This window comes from Lynx canadensis, chromosome B3 (assembly GCF_007474595.2).
Source record: "Lynx canadensis isolate LIC74 chromosome B3, mLynCan4.pri.v2, whole genome shotgun sequence".
In the NCBI taxonomy this organism is placed as follows: domain Eukaryota; kingdom Metazoa; phylum Chordata; class Mammalia; order Carnivora; family Felidae; genus Lynx; species Lynx canadensis.
Genome location: NC_044308.2, coordinates 71302876 through 71322680, shown reverse-complemented (window position 1 = coordinate 71322680; position 19805 = coordinate 71302876). Strand labels below are relative to the sequence as shown.

At 46.0% G+C, this 19805-nt stretch overlaps 3 protein-coding genes across 7 annotated transcripts; 2 read left to right on the top strand and 1 right to left on the bottom strand.

The window, feature by feature from the left end:
* Nucleotides 1–4960: 4960 nt before the first annotated feature.
* PIP4P1 (phosphatidylinositol-4,5-bisphosphate 4-phosphatase 1) lies at nt 4961–8600 on the top strand. 2 transcript variants are annotated; one of them, XM_030318608.1, is made up of 7 exons: nt 4961–5218; nt 5572–5762; nt 6153–6259; nt 6698–6803; nt 7010–7062; nt 7165–7255; nt 7751–8600. In XM_030318608.1, exons 1-7 carry the CDS (start codon nt 5077–5079, stop codon nt 7892–7894), a joined length of 834 nt encoding a protein of 277 aa, XP_030174468.1. In that variant the 5' UTR covers nt 4961–5076; the 3' UTR covers nt 7895–8600. The 2 variants fall into 2 exon arrangements, with proteins under 2 accessions (XP_030174468.1, XP_030174467.1); XM_030318607.1 differs by having other exon boundaries at nt 4961–5239.
* Nucleotides 8601–8682: 82 nt separating this feature from the next.
* APEX1 (apurinic/apyrimidinic endodeoxyribonuclease 1) lies at nt 8683–11377 on the bottom strand. Of its 3 annotated transcripts, none has more exons than XM_030318604.1 (5): nt 11301–11377; nt 10839–10964; nt 10443–10630; nt 9619–9811; nt 8683–9477 (listed from the first exon to the last, which is right to left on the bottom strand). In XM_030318604.1, exons 2-5 carry the CDS (start codon nt 10894–10896, stop codon nt 8960–8962), a joined length of 957 nt encoding a protein of 318 aa, XP_030174464.1. In that variant the 5' UTR covers nt 10897–10964; nt 11301–11377; the 3' UTR covers nt 8683–8959. The 3 variants fall into 3 exon arrangements, with proteins under 3 accessions (XP_030174464.1, XP_030174465.1, XP_030174466.1); XM_030318605.1 differs by having other exon boundaries at nt 11270–11353; XM_030318606.1 differs by lacking the exon at nt 11301–11377 and adding an exon at nt 11116–11247.
* Nucleotides 11378–11677: 300 nt separating this feature from the next.
* LOC115516173 (O-sialoglycoprotein endopeptidase) lies at nt 11678–17819 on the top strand. 2 transcript variants are annotated; one of them, XM_030318601.2, is made up of 11 exons: nt 11683–12035; nt 13589–13708; nt 13892–14067; nt 15646–15741; nt 15865–15914; nt 16062–16140; nt 16707–16772; nt 16886–16976; nt 17203–17278; nt 17375–17473; nt 17618–17819. In XM_030318601.2, the coding sequence occupies exons 1-11, from the start codon at nt 11921–11923 to the stop codon at nt 17655–17657; spliced, it is 1008 nt and encodes a 335-aa protein (XP_030174461.1). In that variant the 5' UTR covers nt 11683–11920; the 3' UTR covers nt 17658–17819. The 2 variants fall into 2 exon arrangements, with proteins under 2 accessions (XP_030174460.1, XP_030174461.1); XM_030318600.2 differs by having other exon boundaries at nt 11678–12035; nt 13589–14067.
* The last annotated feature ends 1986 nt before the right edge of the window (nt 17820–19805 follow it).

The following is a 19805-nucleotide window of genomic DNA, read 5'->3' as shown; positions in this document are numbered from 1 at the left end:
CCCCATCAGGCCAGCACATTCAGTTGCCAGACATGTAAGTAAGGCCATCTTGGACCATTCAGTTGTTACCAGTCACCACTGCACACTCATGAATGAGCCTGGGTGAAACCAATGAAAGAACCATCCAGCCAACATGCAGAATCAGAAGTTAAAAACATACATCACTTTGTTTGGCGCTGTTTGTTGTGCAGCAACAGACAGCTGAAGAGCAGAAGAAGTATTTCTTCCCTCCGGGTAGGTAGGATTTTTCTCTATCTCTTTTATGGCCCTTCTCACAAATTACTACCTTGCTTTCTGGGTAATTACCTTCTGACCACTACCAGATTGTAATGTCATTGAGGGTGAAACAACTTATTGGTTTTAGATTTCTCCTAAAATACTATACCCAGAACTGTAGGTAGTAGGTGATGAGTCCATTTGCAGAATAAGTAATGGCTCCTTCCAAGGGAGTCTTGAAATTCAAGTCCCAGAGGAGTTTATTATAAAGTAGTTTTCATTATGAGAGCACTTAGCCACTGTCTTAACTCTGTCCCACAGCTTTATAGGGGTGGTTAGTGTGTGGGTAGAGGTTAGTATGGCATGGAAAGGGAGCTTTAACAGGACATTATTCAGGGATTATTCCATCACACCTTCCTTCAGTGCCCCCTATACCTGTCAGAACATGCTTTATATTGGTTAACATTTACTTCTCCTTTTGCTTCTCTAGCCACACACCCCTATATTTAACCTATAATGAAAACATCACCAGGAGCCCAAACTACTAAATGAATAAGCCATTTTACTATTCCATCCCTTTAAGATCCTTGGAAATGTATCCAATTATCCCTCTCTCCCACTTTTTTTATAAAGATAAAACTAGATTTAAAAAGGCACCAAATATGGCTTTGTTGACGGTGGAGAGTCATAAAAGGACAGATTTGGGAATATATGTATAAGCAATGTACAAATAATGAGCGCTGCTCCATTCTAGAGTGAACACTTGAACTTCTGTGCCAGAAACACCAGAAAGAGCAGTAAACTGGCCTGTCCCCCTGTAGAGCCACAAACCCTTCCTCTTTTGTATCCAGAGGTTCCTTAGTTCATTAAACGTCTGTGGGACCCAACTGGTGGATGGATACCAGTGTCTAAGTAGAAGCTGGTATCCACAACCTGGGAAATTTGTGTCTAAAAATCAGAACCCAAGTAAAGTCTCCAGCTCCTGTAGCAGTCACAAATGCTGGGACAGCAACAGTTCCTTTATCATTAAATATGTGGGGTAGGTTGTACTCCCTTCAGTGTTAGGCTCAGTGGAGAGGCTTCTGGCCAAACTGGCCATGGTCCTTAGAGTTATTTTTTCAATTCCTTGTTGCTTCCCAGTTGTAAGGCAGTTACAATTTGAGCTATGACAAGGGGAAAACCCAGGTACCATTCAGGCTCCCATAGAGACCACATGAGGTTGGAGGAGGAGGCTGGTGGGGGCACTATCCCCAACGGTTGGGTCCAGTGGATACTAATAGACCTCAGAGTTCTCCTTTGGTTTCTGGGAAGGGTGAGGTAGAACCCTCAGCTAAAGGGTACTTCAGGAAAAGGCAGCCATGCTAGCATTATTTTCAGTTAAGGAGCCTCTACATTAAATAGACCTGAGCTAAAATGTCACATCTGTACCAATCAGATTTTTACCATGACCATGAACTGGAACCATCTCCCTTGACTTCCTAGTATTTCCTTCTCCTATGACAATGGGGTCCTTTCCATTTGCACTTGCTTAATTAGAGGAAATTATGTCAGTAACACCTAAAACAAGGAAGATCTCTTTAAGGTGACTCACTTTTAGTCTATCATCCATCATTAATCTCAAAATAATGGTCTATTCACCCTACACTTATATGATTAAGGAAATTCTCCTAAATTATTCTTTTTTTTTTTAACATTTATTTATTTTTGAGACAGAGAGAGACAGAGCATGAACGGGGGAGGGTCAGAGAGAGGGAGACACAGAATCTGAAACAGGCTCCAGACTCTGAGCTGTCAGCACAGAGCCCCATGCGGGGCTCAAACTCATGGACCGCGAGATCATGACCTGAGCAGAAGTCGGCCGCTTAACTGACTGAGCCACCCAGGCGCCCCTATTCTTTTTTTTTAAACATTTATTTATTTGGGGGAGAGAGAGAGAGAGAGCATAAATGGGGTAGAGGCAGAGAGAGAGAGAGGATTCCAAGCAGGCTCCTCCGCGCTGTCAGCCCAGAGCCCGACACAGAGCCGGAACTCACAAATCTGGAGATTACGACCTGAGCGAGAGCCAGAAGTTTAACCTATTATTCTTTACATAACAAGGGGCTGCTCACCTTGACTTTTGTCCCTGCTCTATCTTGAAACTCCCAACAAAGTTGAAAGAACAAAGTAAAAAGTTCCCTAAGGGTGGGGGGTATCCTACATATGTTATCTCTGTCTAGGTACCCATTTAGTAGAGCACTTCAATAGGTTTGAAAATTGCAGGTATTCCCTAGTTTTTGTAAGTTCAAGTTATGCCACTTTGCTTGTATGAAAGAGTTTCATTAGTACAAGTATACCTCAGAAATATTGCGCGCTCAGTTCCAGACCACTGAAACAATGCCAATATCACAATAAAGCAATTCAAATAATTTTTTTTTGGTTTCCCAATGCATATAAAAGTTATGTTTACACAATGCTGTAGTCTATTAAGTGTGCAATAGCATTATGTTTGAAAAAAGTATGTATCTTAATATTTTACTGCTAAAAAATGCTAACCATTAATTAAAAATAAATTTTAAAAAACCCAAAGATACACACCTTGTCATCATAACCCACAAAAGAAAATACAGATGGACATAAAAATTTTAATGTGAAAAATTTCTGGAAAATATGGCCTAGTTGGAGCTAGGAGGATATAATTCAAAGGAGGTGAAACCAACTCAGATGTGCATTCAAGAAGGGGTCTAAAGAAATAATTCAATATTCTTGGATCTGTTTTCACTTAACAGGTATCTGAGAAGGGAAAAGCCCTTGGTATACTGACCCAAGAAATTTCTGTAATGAAGCTTACTCACATTTGTTAGCAAGTAACTCATATCTTTGAAAATTTCAGAATCTTATAATTTATTAGTGTTGCTTTTTGGAAGGATAGATTGCATGAGGCATCTGATTATGAAATAAAATTTCACTGGTGAAGAAAAGGCTAACCAATCATCTGAGCTTTCAACAAGTTGTAATCACTGATCACAGATCACTATAACCAATATACTAATAATAATGAAAAAGTTTGAAGTACTTCAAGAATTACCAAAATGAGACTCGGAGACACAAAGTGAACAGATGCTGTTGGAAAAATGGCACTGATAAATTTACTTGACACAGGGTTGCCACAGCATTCAGTTTGTTTAAAACAAAACAAAACAAAACAAAACCCACAATATCTGCGAGGAGCATTAAAGCGAAGTGCACCGAAACGTGGTATGACTGCACCTGGTTTCCCTAAGCTTAAGAAATCCAAAAGAGGATTTTCACTTTTACCAGAAAAGCAAAATAGCTTTCACTGTTTTGCAGCTAGCTGTGGTGGAGGCCGTTCGCACGGAAGGAAAAGTGGCACCACCAAGCTCCTTCCCTGGGAACTACACTCAGCATTAAGCCGCCATAGATTTGAATTGTCTTTGAGCATCTGTGCTTTTTTCTCCATATATTTTGTGCATCCGTTAGCAAGATGTGTCCTAAAGTATCTGAAAACCCTAAGAGATTATTTTGGGGATTCGGGACTACTCAAATTTTTTTTCCATAATAATGGTAATTGTCTTCGTTTTTTTCACTTCAGCTGAGGAAAGGTTTCATAGGACTCTACTTTCGGATATGGCTGGGTAAACTTGTAGTGTCATCTGCTATACAAGTTGAGTATGGAGGATGTATACGGATGAACAGGAGGGTGAGTAGGATTGGCTGTATGTTGAGACGTCTGAGGGGCTCACGAGATTCTCCAGTACTTGTCAGAATAACCTCCATTGGCAGTCTCCTCGCTGGGACTAAGTTGAGACTAGTCTCAAGACTGTCTCATCTTGTCAGCAAGGTTACTAAAACATCCTTGTACTTAATTGGTTAACTCAATCAAAAAACACTTATGATGCATATGTATTTAGGACTGGGAGGGGTCATGAAACTGAGTGAAATATGAAATATTCCTGTAGTGATAGATCCAGATTCATAAAAGGTAGTTTCATAATCAGGGATGCGGAGTGAGAGGGTGGGGTCTGCAGGGCTGGTCCCTGGAGAAGCCAGTCTTGTGTTCTGTTCCAGAAGTAACTCCAGCGGGAAAGGCTGGATGATTATCTTAACATTTTAATGCATTTCCTACTGGTACATCTTTATTCCGACTTTCTACAGGTTATTTCATTGAGCAGAGCGGCTAACTGTCGCCAGCCTTTCCTCCTCTGGCTACTCAGCCCAAGCTCCAGCACTTTCACTAGAGCCACGCCCCCGAGTTCTGGACCTAAGTTCGGACCAATACAGTTGCACCTCACGAGTCACAAGACCGAGAGGCCAGCCAATAGGAGACCAATTATAACCGCAAAGAGGAGATATCTTTTAGTGGTATCTTTGGACCAATGAGGAGCAATGATTATGCACTCGCTCTGCGCGCGTAACAGAGGAAGCCAGGCTTCCTGAAACAGGTGACCAGTGAGCTGAAGCAGCCTAGTCCCACCTCCTGGTCTGGAGGTAACGCGATGGGCCACGCTTCCAATGGCTCGCAGAACCTCTCGTCACGTGCAGTTTTTGCGGGCCCAGCGGCCTCCGGGAGGTCATGTGACAGTTGACGTTGCCGCGACGCTCCCCAATGGAAAAAAAGAGCTGCCTTCGCAGGACCAAGAATTGATTTATCTCCACGAATAATAGCACGGCGGGGGCGGGGACAGCCTATCACGTGCTTGCGGGACGGAATCGGGCGGGGCAGGCCACTGGTTGCGGGGCGAGCTGGGCGCGCGGCGCGCAGGCGCCCTGGGGACCCGGTAGCGGCGGCGGCGGTGGCTGCGGAGACGGCGGCGGCGAATAGAGCCGGGTCCTTGGCCGAAGCAGTAGGCGGTGGTGGCGGCCATGGCGGCAGACGGAGAGCGATCCCCGCTGCTCTCCGAGCCCATCGACGGTGGCGCCGGCGGCAACGGATTAGTGGGGCCGGGCGGGAGTGGGGCTGGGCCCGGGGGAGGCCTGACCCCCTCCGCACCACCGTACGGAGCCGGTAAACATGCCCCGCCCCAGGGTAAGCCGGGGTGGGTCCAAGATGTTCCCGGGGGGGGGGGGGGGGTACGCTGAGAGGCGGGAGGGGGCGGGGCCGAGGGCGGAGGCGGGGCCCAGGCGCCAGGTGCGGAGCAGTTGCACCTGTGACTGGGTGAAGCTCTCTTCTTTCCGCAATTGCTACCGGAACTTGGGAACCGAAGGGGGTTCTGAGGAAGCTGACTGAAGCACGGATTATAAGAAGCCCGCCGAGCTAGATCAGAAGGGTTGAGGACCAAAAAGAGTCCCTTGACCCCGTGGAGCATCAGTAGGGGTGTCTACAAGTGATGCCACCCTTCTTTTTACTTTCCTCTCCAGCGTTTCCCCCGTTCCCTGAGGGACACCCAGCCGTGTTGCCTGGGGAGGACCCACCCCCCTACTCACCCCTGACCAGCCCGGACAGTGGGAGTGCCCCCATGATCACCTGCCGAGTCTGCCAGTCTCTCATCAACGTGGAAGGCAAGATGCATCAGCATGTAGTCAAATGTGGCGTCTGCAATGAAGCCACTGTGAGTTACACACATCTATGAAATGGGCCCTGTTTCCTGGATCCTCTTTCTGATCTCTTGATTCTAGACCTTGATGTTCAGGTGTTAGCCGAATGGTAATCCTGAAACCCAGGTTTCAGTTCCAGGAGTCTCACATCACCATTTCCCCAGCAGCCACTCACCAGAGCTGATGTTTACCATCCTGCACCTTCATTTCTATTCTGGATACTTAAGCCTAGTCTTTATTTGCAAATCTTCTGCTATATGTTTTTCTTTCATTTCTCTGACCTGGCTAAGACCTTATCTGGCTAAGACCTTATCTCTCTGATCTCTTCTCAGAAGGTGTTTTTGGAGGAAATGGAAGGGATTGGAATTAAAGGTTTGCTTACCGATGTCCTCATTGTTCTCTAGCCAATCAAGAATGCACCTCCAGGGAAAAAATATGTTCGGTGCCCCTGTAACTGTCTCCTTATCTGCAAAGTGACTTCCCAGAGGATTGCCTGCCCTCGGCCCTACTGGTAAGAGGCATAAGGTGGGGAAGGGCATCAGTGGGAATAATTGGAAAGCCCTAAAAAGGATGAATGTTTGCAGAGCATGTAAAGGTGTTTATTTAGAAGGAGAAAAAGTTAAGGACTGTTGTACCATTAGAATTTTACAGCCATCTTGTTCAAATCTCAGTAAAAAGACTGGGATGAAATTTATGTCCGTTAGGGAAATAGAGAGTCTAGGGGACTGGGTGAATTATCCTCAGGTATAATGGAAGTTAGAGACCTGAAGTTTAAGTAGTGCTATTTCTCAACCTTCCCTCGGGCTAGGGTTGGGTGGGGCAGAGTATATGCCGTGTACAGAGAAGTAGAGGAATTTAGAAAGGCAGGGATTGGGAGCTATGAAGGAAGGCTAGCGTGGGCATTTTAGGATTAAAAATGATTTAAACGTAGTCTTTTTCTCCATTACAGCAAAAGAATCATCAACCTGGGGCCTGTGCATCCAGGACCTCTGAGTCCAGAACCACAGCCTGTAGGTGTCAGGGTCATCTGTGGACATTGCAAGAATACTTTCCTGGTGAGGAGGAGCATTGGGAAGCCTTGGGAGGAAGCGGGAGAAACAGAAGTAATCATGAATATATTTCTGAGTTATGATAATGAATACTGAGAAGGTCTGTTTTAATTTCCCTTCTGTTCCTTTTCCCACCCTCCCCTGCCCCAGAGCCTTCACTGGACATGACCCTGCTTCTATTAATTGGGTTCTCCCTTTTTTGTTCTCCATAGTGGACAGAGTTCACAGACCGAACCTTGGCCCGTTGCCCTCACTGCAGGAAAGTGTAAGTGACTGGAGAGTGGCATTGTTGAACTGGTAATTTTGTAACATGTACAGTAAAACCTGCAGGGCCATTGCAAGCATCAATTTGTTTGCCTCCCCACAGGTCATCTATTGGGCGCAGATATCCACGAAAGAGATGTATCTGCTGTTTCTTGCTTGGCTTACTCTTGGCAGTCACTGCCACTGGCCTTGCTGTGAGTAACCTTGATCCGGCCCTTCGTTCTTCAGCCTCATCTCCATAGCCTACAATTTAGGAAATGGCTAACCTAAAAAAAGTGAAAGAAACCAAGGGGTTTTTGTTTGTTTTGCCTTGTTTTAATGTACACATGAGCTGAAGTTGAAGGTAACTGATAAACAATCTCCATTGTTATTATGGGAGTGAAAAACAGCCATCTTCTTTATGCAAAAGACAGGGCAATGAAGAAGTGGCTTAAATTAAGAGTTGCTGTTAGAATTGGCTCCCTTGTCCAACACTAAGAAACACTGACAGATGTCTGGGATTGTACAAGTTATGTACCTGCCTAGGGGAAGAGAGCACAATTGGGCCTTTAAGAAGGTCCCTGAGGGTGGATGGATACACATGGTTAGGCAACCAGGCACTGAAGCTTCCATTCTGTGTTGCTGTTACTAGGGCTTTTAGAAAGTGGTGAGAGATCAACAGTAACCCCATCTTCCTTCTTCTTCATCAGTTTGGGACATGGAAGCACGCTCGGCGATATGGAGGCATCTACGCGGCCTGGGCATTTGTCATCCTGTTGGCTGTGCTGTGTTTGGGCCGGGCCCTCTACTGGGCTTGTATGAAGGTCAGCCACCCTGTCCAGAACTTCTCCTGAGCTCCACAACGACCCACAGACTGTGCCTGGCCCCTTCCTGGTGGGGACAGTGACACTACAAAGGGAACCGTGGTAAAAGGCTCCCTTGGCTTCTGTAAGGGGAGCCAAGCAGCTGCCTTCCTTTTCCCTGGGGAGAGGTAGGAAGGAACCAGACCCTCACTTAGGTTTGGAGGGGTAGATAAGACCACTGCTGGCCATCTGCTTTCCTCCAAGGGCTGCTGTGTTTAGGGTGAAATAGGCAAAATGTTGCCCCTAAACCTGGGTCCTAAAAGAGGGTTCTAGCCTTGTCCTTCCCATATACTCCCTGAGAGCCATTCCTGTCCCTTAAACATTCCAGGGCAGGGTGGGGGTGGGTAGCCCTGGGGGTTCCCTCCCTTTTGTGCACCATTAGGACCTTGCTGCTGCTATTGCACTTCACCAGGGGCTGGCGCTGGCCTCAGTCCCCTCAGTCTCCTGTCCCCCCATTCTGTGTCCCGGGGGGTGGGGATGGGGTCAGCCGCTGCTCTGTACAGACCACAGGAACTGATGTATATATAACTATTTAATGTGGGGTATGTTCCCCTAGTCCTGAATTTCCCTTAACTCCTCCTTCCAACCTTACCCCCCAGTTGCAGTATTTAACTGAGCTGGATAAGGTTGCTCTGTCTTGGGGGAAGCTAGGGATTCATCCTGTGCTTGTAAATAAATAAGGTCATGACTATCCTTTTCCAAGTTGTTTATCTTTATATATGAAAAGATAAGGAGAATTTGTAGCCCCACAAAGGGGTAGAATACAAAGACAGCAAGGCTGAAACTATGGCTCTTTATTTTCATGTGGACAGTTCAGAGAAAGTCATCAGTAGCTTTTGTTTAATGTAAAAAAAAAAAAAAAAAGCACAAAAAAATTGGGGTTTAAAGGAAACCTAAGTGTCACTAGGAGCCTGGTTGAAGGACTCGTATTTTTAGAAGGGAAGTAACAGTGCAGATTTCTTTAGAGAGCAGTTTTTAAAGAAGTTTGGGGAGGTTAAGTTTTAAAGCTAGCTTGGGGGGCTTATTTCCCCAGCTTAAAGTAATTTAAGGGAGGTGTCACAGTGCTAGGTACAGGGTGATGGGACAGTGGTCACTGCCCAGGGCCTTGGAACGGATCTTGCTGTCACACAACGCGGGTAACAGAGAGTGTGACAACAAAAAGTAATCAAGGCGCCAACCAACATTTTTGGATCGAGCATTCATCATGTAGGTCCAAAAGGTATATGCATAGGCCGTGTTGGGGTAGAGGTGCCGGAAGCTGTCAGCCAGAGGCACAGCCTCTAGTAATTCCCCAAAGCCTTGACGCTCTTGTGGAGTGAAGCCAGCATTCTTTTTGTTTCCCTTGGGGTTGCGAAGGTCAATTTCTTCATGGGCCACATTGAGGTCCCCACAGAGCACAAGGGGCTTGCGGGAAGCCAAGCCCTTTAGGAACTTGCGGAAGGCCTCATCCCAGCGCTGCCGGTACTCCAAGCGGACCAGACCTCGGCCTGCGTTAGGTACATAGGCTGTTACCAGCACAAATGAGTCAAATTCAGCCACAATCACCCGGCCTTCCTGATCGTGTTCCTCCTCACCTACAGAAACAATGAAACAAGATCAGCATAAAAAAGTGTACAGAATGGGAAAGCAAAGAAAGTAACTCCCATTAGGAGCTGGAACGGGAATTAGCAATTGGTTTGAAAGACCTCAGGGATTAGGAATTAACAGGGTCTCACCAATGCCATAGGAGACCTTGAGTGGGCACTGGCGGGAGAGCAGGCCCACACCACTGTACCCTTCCTTGTCTGAAGGAGCTGACCAGTATTGATGGGATAGTCCAGGCAACTCTTGAAGTTCAGCTGGTAGTTTGTTCTCTGAACATTTGGTCTCTTGGAGGCACAGGATATCTGGGGCTTCTTCCTTTACCCACTGTGAGCGAGATGAAAGGTAAGAAAAATACTATCAATTCAGACAGCAACGTTTGATTATCAATCAAACATTTACTAAAGACCGTGCCAAGTACTAGAGATACACTGCTTAGAGAGTCACACGAGATTTTAACACTTCTAAATTATAGAACTGGCAACTGAGAGGTAAAAAGAGTGTTACATGCAACACTGAAGAGATTATGTTTCTTCCACAGGCAGAGGATAGCCATCTAAGATTTTTAAGCAGTGATTATTTAATTTTAAGTAAACTCTACGCTCTGCCACACATGGAGCAGCTTAAGTTCACCAACTGGTGGACTGAGCCAGCCAAGCACCCCTAAGCAGTAGTATTTAAACGGAGGATAAACTGGAAATGAAATGGAGCAAGTCCAGTAACAAGGTTTTTGCAACATGCAGGGGAAGGGATGAAGCCATTCAAACAATGGAAATAAGTTGAAAAAGACATTTGGAAATAAAAAGGTTAAGAGTTGGTGAAGCCCCTCCTTTTAACTCTTGCACAAAAAAACTAGACAAGGGGAAAAAACCTACAGATTAGGGAAAGGTGATTAAATCCCCAAATCATTCAATACTGAAGAATGTCTCTTCTGGAACCCTCCTTGAATTCCACTCACATCTAAACCTTTCTTTTTAATCCAGGCTCGAAGCCCATCCACATTCCAGGAGCAGATCTTGAGTGTGGCCGATTTACCACTGGGCGAGGTTTTCTGATCTGGGGGGTCCTCATACAGGACCGGCCCCTCTCCTGCTGCCTCTTTTTCGTTTTTCTTTGCTCCAACCTTACTCTTCTTGGCTTCTGGCTCTATAAAATAAGCAATATACAATGATAAAGTTGGCAGTATCCAACTCTGAACCGGATTGGACTACAGACCCCCCATTGTGAGCTTGCAGTTGCTGCGACTTCTTCAGCCTGCAAAAACGCAGTCAGCAGGTCCGCACTTCCTGTTCACCGGGGTTAGAAACCCCCTCACGGCAGCCCCTAGGGAGAGGGCCTCATTTCATTCTCTTACCAATCTTGGGCTCTTCCCCGTCTTCTGCCACAGCTCCCTTTTTCCCACGCTTCGGCATCACTGTAGCGAACGCCCTTCTGAACCTGTACCACGTCGCCCACCGAAGCAGTATTTTTACCGCGTTACCTGCAGACGAGATGTCGTGAAACCAGCTAAAGCTGGGGAAAAAAACGACTTCCTCGGGCGCCCCCGCACTAGGTACCGCCTTTCAAATCAAACTACCTCTGAATCCTTTCCCCGCCTCCATGCAACCTAGGCCCTTCAGCCCCTCACCCACCAAACTAGATCATTTCATTATGCTTTGTGCCGTGCTCGCGAGATCTGCCCTCCAGCCGATCGAGGGCCTTAATTAAGGGTCCCGACTTAGCTTGCAGATCAGACGATCAAGAAACCCCACTGCTGGGCAAAATAAGAGCAACCCTGCATCTGACCTGCTCGGCTCCCAGCCTGGCTCCTCCTTACCCGAGCACAAAGAATTCGTGCACGCCGTGCCCCCACGTGGGTATCTGGAGTGGTCAGGTGATCTGAGATGTGCAGCCTGAGGCGGGGGCATGCGCGTGATTGGTCTGTCTGGAACCACGTGACGGGAAGGCTCGCCCTACTCCCCCCACCCCCCCCCACCCCCTTCTGCAACTCTCCAGGGGACTGAAGGCCCCGGCCTTCCATTCTTGGGCTGTTTATCGGCGTGCCAGATGCAGGATTCATTCTATCACCCTGACCGAAGATCCCAATGCTGTGCAAGAGAGGGAAAAAAGTCAGTGGAGAAGGCTGGCTGGACAACGGGAGAGAAGTAAAGAGATGGATAGGAATGTAAGGAGCAGATGCCGGCTCAGCGTCCCTGGCAGTTAGGAGGACAGGTCCTTGAAGGGGCCTTGATGGGCCGCTGTGATGACGGGGGCGGGGCTGCCGCGGGGGCGCCCTCCGCGGGAGTTCTTTGGCATCTCTTGGTGCACGCTGGTACCCGGCCCCTGGGTACGTAGTCTTCCCGTGCGCTGCGGAATCCGCGGCCCAGCACGACCTGCTGAGGGCTACACGGTTGTGGTGGTAGCTAGCCCTGCTGGCGTTTTCTCCCAGGCTCGACCATGCCGGCGGTGCTGGGGTTTGAAGGCAGCGCTAACAAGATTGGCGTGGGAGTGGTGCGGGATGGCGCGGTGCTGGCGAACCCGCGGCGGACTTACGTCACGCCTCCCGGCACAGGTGCGTGTGTGCGGGATTGACAGTTCACAGCGCCCTTCTCTCGCGGCAGCGCCTTCCATCCGCCCAAACGCTAGCAAAGTAGGGCGTGGAGCGCGTTGTCCCCTCACCGAGCTGTTCATCCGAGTCTCTGAGATTCGTGGGGCAGGATTAACCTCACTAGGCTGATAGAAGAGTGACAGACACTTGGACCTGGATCTTCTGGGTTCGTTTAGCTTTCGTTGGGCGCTTTTTATGTGCTTATCGTCAGCCGGAAGCAAAAAATAGATGTTTTGAGCTTCTGTGGAGTCGGACATATAAACAAAAGTTTATGGTAAGATGAACAGTGAGTGTAACGCAGATGCAGTCAGAACTTCCTAGAATGAGAAGGAGTGTAGAGTTGCAGCTTGGGTGTTAGGAACAGCAATATTCATTTTCAGTATTTGTTTTTGGATTTATGTTCCTTACTCTTAAAATGGGAATAGTCATACCTGCATTATTGAGTCTTGAGAAAGAAATAAATTGTTAGACGTATTACTTTTAATGAATGTTATTTGTATGTTATTTGTTACTGTGTTGTATTTTGTCTGCCCACCCCTAAAACTTCTGCATATGTAGGAGAGGACCACTGACTTGTATATACCTGAAAAGCCTCCCTGAACAGGTGATGTTGTGACAGCTCTTTCGTTAGAAAATACATATCTGTGTTTAGCACTCACTCTTCTAGGCATTTTGGCACCAGGAATGCAAGGATAAATAAAATAGCCAATGCTTTGAGATACTCATGGTTAAATTGGGGAAAACTACAGGTGATTATAATGCTATAATTGATATACGACACAGTGTGTAAAGTACAATGATATGATCGTGCACAGGGCTGGTAGGGTCACAGAGAAGATCACTGAACAGTTTGAGTTAGTTATCCCTTGAATTAAGTCCTGAGGCTGAGTAGGAGTTGGGTATGAAGAAAGGCATTTCTGAGAGCTGGTCAGCCTAGCTGAACAGGCCAGAAAGAGTATATCTGAAAACCTGGAAGATAAGATACTTGAGGAGAATGAAAGAGACTCTTCCTACACTGTGTAAACCTTAAAAATAAAACAACCAGTTGTTTTACCAGTAAAATGGGCTCATTTAGGAATAGTGGAGAATTGTGATTCAGATCAGGGAAGCTTTGGCAAAACCATAGGCAAATCTAGAGACCAAATGAAAGGATTAATCTTTTATAGGGAAGTGGGGGTAGTTGGGAGGGACTCTTAATTTTAAATTAGTCCATTGAAGTAAACTGAGAGATCCAAGTGTAGTGGCTTTTCATTGGCTGGAAAATCTCTTCCTCTTGATGGGGTGGTAAATGATAGGCTTCTTCCTGTTGGGAATGCAAGGTATGTTCTTTTCTCATCAGGGTCTGCAATTGAGAAGGAGTGGTGGGGTGTGAAGGCTTCCCCTTACAGCCTCCTGACTCTGTTTTAAGTGAGATTTCTTTCATTCTGTTTCACAACAACTAAAACACCCGTTTATGACTTCTACCTGCCTTTGCTATAGAAAAACCCTATGATCTCTGACCTGTGTCCATCTCCTAGGATTCCTTCCAGGTGATACTGCCAGGCATCACCGAGCTGTTATCCTGGACCTGCTACAGGAGGCACTAACAGAGGCTGGATTAACCTCCCAGGATATTGATTGCATTGCCTACACCAAAGGTATAGCTGGGAGACTGACGATAGAAGAACATACCTGGAGCCTGGCTAGGTCAGAATGGCCTGCTGCTCTCTGCTACCACCACTACACCACTACTCCTGCCCCACCTTTCACATCCCTTACTTTCCCCAGCTCGGTTTTTCCCAGTGTCTGTAGGATTCTAACTCCCATTTCTATCCCCCTAGGCCCTGGCATGGGTGCCCCACTGGTTTCTGTGGCTGTTGTGGCCCGTACTGTGGCCCAACTGTGGAATAAGCCTTTGCTGGGCGTGAACCACTGCATAGGCCACATTGAGATGGGCCGCCTCATTACTGGAGCCACCAGCCCTACCGTGCTGTATGTCAGTGGAGGAAATACACAGGTATTTGGAGTATTCCATCATTGCTTCATAATTTCTAAGGCAGTGTATCAGCAACTTTCTTGTTGTACCTGAATGGCAGCAACTCAAGAACAAAGCTGGGCTGTCTAAGACACGCTAGAAAACCCACAAGAAAGTTTACAACATTGTAGGTTTAGACAGCATGATCAGAACATTAGATGGCTTTCGTATACGTGGTTATAAAGATAAAAAATTTCCATTTAGGAAAGGAAAGAAGGGTAAGGATTGAGGTCTTCAAAATAATGAAAGTGTTTTTTATTTTTATTATTTTGAAGCTTTTTTTCCCCTGTACCTTAGCAACTAAAACCGAGGGATACCATGTAATTTGTTTCTTTACAGTAATTTCATATTTTGTTTTATGTTACTGGCAGTAAATAGAAGTTATTCTAAGAGTGAAAATATAAGTAATTTTTAAAACATTTTATAAGGTAGAAGGTATTTTAAGTTTATAAGCTAAACCAGAGTTGTTTGGGGTACCTTACGAGACCTTTTTAGGTTGGGATTGGAGAACTCTAGCCTTCCTTTCCCACAGAGCACCTGATGGGGTTATTGTCAGAAAAAGTCATTGTCCCCAGCTTATGAACGGCTTAAAACTTCATTTTGTGAAATAGTCGTTTAAAATGAAGTACACATTCCCATGAAAATGACATGGGAACTTTTACAGGTAGAGGGCAAGTAGCAGGTTGGGGCCTGAAGGATGACGTACAAAATTAGGGACTCAGGGTGTGGAAAGTAGCAATGGAGGCTTGCAAGAGTTAACGAAGAGGAGCAGTGATAGTTTTTCTCTTCCCTCTTGAAACTTGGTTAGGTGGGAAAAACAGGGAAGATGATTGGTAGAGAGGAGTAGATAACAGAAGTAGAAAGGCAGGATTTTTTTTCCTTCCCCTTTTGTGGCCAGCCTTAACAGCAGAGTATGATCTACGTCAGAATGGAAAGAAATCTTTAGTAGCATCGAAAAGGGAAAAGGACTTCTTATAGTCTTAATGAAGCACTCATTGTCAGGAGTATATGTGTGAGTGGGTGATAAATATTCTCTGTGCTAGAAGCTAGTCATATGTGAAGAATGGACATAAGTTGATTGCCAGTGTTGAGTTGGGTGGGTCATTAGTGTGACCCAATATGGGATTTTTGAGTTTTTCAACTCTACCTCTTGTTTTGTTTCCAAATAACACTGTGCTCGTGGGATAATCTAGAAGGACTCTGGTTCCCTGCTTCCAAGCAGAAAAGCCTGTTCCTAATCCATATTGTCAAGACTGCATTTAAAAGAATATATTAGGAACCTCCAATCTAGAAAAATGTATTCAAAACGAGAATTGCTTCTGCTTGACCTAGGCTACCTTCTGTAGATGAGAAATCTGCTCTAGGAATCCTCAGGGTACATATAGGCTTCTGAGATAAGAGCTTTGAGAAAGTACCTATTTAAGGTTTGGGTAAGTTCTTTTGTTCTGTTTGTCATTGGAAGCTGCAGTGGCCATGTTGATCCTCTCTTATGCTCTTCCCCAAAGCCAAATACTCCTCTTTACAGACTTGAGGTTTCATGGACATCCTCATCACCCTTAGGTGATTGCATATTCAGAACATCGTTACCGCATCTTTGGGGAAACCATCGATATTGCTGTGGGTAATTGTCTGGATCGTTTTGCTCGAGTGCTAAAGGTAAGCCACTGGGGCTGGAGAAAACATGAGATATGGATGAATTAGAAATGGAGGGAGAAGGTCATAAATTAGTTTCTTATGCCTCCTAGATATCTGTCTCTATCCTCTTTTTCCTTCTGCTAGATTTCCAATGACCCAAGTCCGGGCTACAACATCGAACAGATGGCAAAGCGGTAAGGGGACATGAGGTGGGAGGAAGCTGCCTGGCGGGGCTTCAGTGATTTCCCTGTATGTACATTAAGAAGGCTTTGGAGGGGCTTTGGAGGGTAAGCAGCCAACTAACTACAGGTTGAGGACATCGTATACTCCCTCCCACACAGAGGCAAGAAACTAGTTGAGCTGCCGTATACCGTAAAGGGGATGGACGTCTCATTCTCGGGGATCCTGTCTTTCATTGAGGTGAGTGTGGGACAGGTGAGGAGAGATCACTTTCATGCTTTTATATGAGGCATATCTGTTTTGCTCACCATTGTATTTCCTGCCTATAGCATAGTTCTGGGCCATATTAGATGCTGAATAAATTCATTTAGCAAATATGTATTAAGGATCTTCTGTGTGCCAGGCACTCTTCTAGGCAATAGCAACACAGGATGGAACAAAATCAAAGTCCCTGCCTACTTGGAGCTTACATTGTAATAGGGGAGGGGGGCAACAAGATGAAGAAACAAAGAAGGGGCAGATAATAAAAAGAGTCAGATGATGATAAGCCTTATGGAGAAAAGTTAAGCAGAGTAAGGGGTCGGGGGGAGGTTGGGGATGCCAGGGCAGGCATTTGTAATTATCGAATCCTGAATCAGTGTTGCCTGTTCTGTAGCTTAATGCCAGTGAAAGGCAAAAGCATGCTGTAGATACGCTGGCGAGATGAATTGTCGTGAAACATGATGATCCTCCAAGTGCACTAATTTTTGCTCTCCTCTCATCCCCAAACCACAATTCATTGTTTTATGTATTTTTTTTAATGATAGGATGTAGCCCAACGGATGCTGGCTACAGGCGAGTGTACTCCTGAGGATTTATGCTTCTCTCTGCAGGTAATGGGATAAAAAGCTGGGACTGAACGTTGGGACTGGAAGACCTTTTATATAGTACAGCAGAACTAAGCTGGGATCCCCTCTGGTGTTGACACCTTATTTGTCCCCCACAGGAAACCGTGTTTGCAATGCTGGTAGAGATCACAGAGCGAGCCATGGCACATTGTGGCTCCCAGGAGGCCCTCATCGTGGGAGGTGTGGGGTGTATGTATCATTGAACTGTGCCCCTCTTTGCTGTTCTTGGGCATTTGCATCTTCCTCCTGATAGTCTTAATCCCTAAGAGTTTGGGGAAATTGCTAGTTTCCGCTTCCCAGTGCCTGCCCCCTAAACCCCTACTTCATTTTTGTAAGTAAATACACATGAGGTGTACAGCTGGACCATGCAGGAATGGCTGAAACTAAGCCAGCCCTACCCCCTGCCCCTTCATAGGTAATTTGAGGCTACAGGAAATGATGGAGACAATGTGCCAGGAACGTGGAGCCCGTCTTTTTGCCACAGATGAGAGGTAAAGGCCCCTTCTCTTTCTTGATTTCTTTTTTTCTTTAATTACTGTGATTTTTCACCTTTAGATTCCAAATTTCATATCTCTTTTCCTTCCCAGATTCTGCATTGACAATGGAGCCATGATAGCCCAGGCTGGTTGGGAGATGTTTCGGGCCGGGCATAGGACCCCCCTCAGTGATTCTGGAATCACACAGAGGTGTGTACCTCTTGGAGGGTAGATAGGATTATATGGGAAGTAGGCAAAAATCAGCAGGGAAGAGGGTCCAGGATCATGAAGGCAGGGAAGAATGGAAGATTCTAAGGGATAGCTATCCATCAAGTTTTTCCTGTTTTTTCACAGGTTTCGGACAGATGAAGTAGAAGTGACCTGGAGGGACTAACAACTTTAACATGATCAGAGTAGATAGTGCCCTAAGTAGAGCCTACAGGAACTTGGACCTTAATCTCTGTCTGATCTGGGCACCCTGGTGAGGCTATGGACTCCTGTCTCCCATAATTTGAACCTCAAGTTGATTCAGCAATAAAATATTGTTGGTTTTGTATGTTGGTAATTGGCTTGTGTTAATCAGGAACAATACAGAGTTGGCACTGGATAAATTCTTGTTGATGGGGTGAATGGATAAGGAGGCAGGGGTCAGAGCAGTGCCTTGGCTGACTGCAGGGCTGCTGCTGTGGAGCTGAGATTGAGGGGATATCTCAGCTCCTCTTCTGACATCTCCTTAATAACAGCATTGTCATAACTAATACTATTTCATTGTCAGGCTCTATGCTGAGTGCTTTGTGTTCGTCACCCCATTTAAATTCTTTAGAGTAGGTACTCAGGACTTGTCTCAGAATAGCCTGGGGCCAGGTCTAATTTTGTACGAATTTGTAACTCAAGAGCAAAGCTGTCCCTCCTCCTTGCACTTACTCCCACATGCTCCTACATATACTTCCCCTGGTGGATTTGAAGGGTTGCCCCAGATCCACCTCCCTCCCTACCACAGCCCTCTGGAACTAACATCCTGCCCTTTATCTTGTTTGTCCAGCACCACGAGGAGACCCAAACCGGCAAGTCTCCTCTCAGCTTTGCACTCTAATAACTGTTACTCTCCACCCCTTATTTGTTCCTCCTGAAATTCTTTTGTGCTCTCTGGAACTAAACTGATTAGTAGTAAAATTACCTATATCCTCATCCTGTTTTCTGAGTGTTCTCTTTATGTTTCTGTTCAGGACCCTGGTTTCCCCCTGAGAACTCTGCTTCTCCTACTGTGTCTAATGATGGTATTTTCTCACCCACATCCATTGGCCCTGGAGAGGGTGGTGTGGGTGACCTCTTTTCTCCTCATACTATGTTCGATCTATTCCCTCTCATCCCTAACACATCTGAGCTTTGAAACACATGTCATCCGTTAACTATACCGTGCCGCAACCACTCCTGTCAAATCCTGATGATTTTAGTACCCGTGTAGGTGATCATTCTAATGCTCTGGCCTCAGCTCTGTGCTCTTCCTGTGATCATGTCCTCCACCCCCACTTCAGCCACTCATTCCCTTGGTCCTAGTGGTGGCCTACAGCTCCTCCATATTTCATTCTGAGACATCCCTCCTATTTTTGTAGCTCATTCCCTTTAGTGCACTGAATCCAACAATTCATCTCTTCATCAGGCCCTACAATCTGTTGCTCTTCCTTTCCACTGACCTCATCCCCTACAAGTATTCATTTCCCTCCAGCTAAACTCCAGTCATGAGCACTTCACTGCAAACACCTCGCCTCCCTCACCTCTGGCTTTCATCAGCCTCAACTCTTCACCTACTTGATTTCTAGACCCATGCAGCTAAACAGGCCAGCAAAAAACAGCCAGGTTGACCTGTCTTACTTTAAATTCAACCCTGACACTCAAGCGGGTCCTTTATGTTCCCTAGTCCTTTCGCTTGCCTTGTTTCTGGTAACTGTTTTATTATGCCTGCTGACACCTCAAATCTCCCATATCTCCCCCCCCCCCCATTCTCACTCTTACGTTGGCTGCTATGTTAGTGAGAAAATAGAAGCAATCAGAAAATGTACGGGTGCCTGGGTAGCTCAGTCGGTTGAGCATCCGACTTTGACTCAGGTCATGATCTCACGGTTTGTGAGTTCAAGCCCATGTCAGGCTCTGTCTGTGCTGACAGCTCAGAGCCTGGAATCTGCTTTGGATTCTGTGTCTCTGTCTCTCTCTGCACCTTCCCTGTTCGTGCTGTCTTGCCCTCTCTCTCAAAAATAAACAAACATTAAAAAAATTAGAAAAGCAATTAGAAAACGTTCACAAGCTCCCACCACTACATCTAATCACCTTCCAGTATTTATACCCATGTACTCCGCTTTCTCTCCTGCTAGTATATACCAGTATACTGTTAATAACTGTTACTGTATACTCAGCTGGGATTGAATTTGCTCCCCAGAGGTTTGGTTGTCACAACTGGAACGCAGGACTACTGGGTAGAAACCAGGGATGCTGCAAAATATCCTGCAGTGCACAGAACAGCTCCCCACACAAAGAATTATCTAGG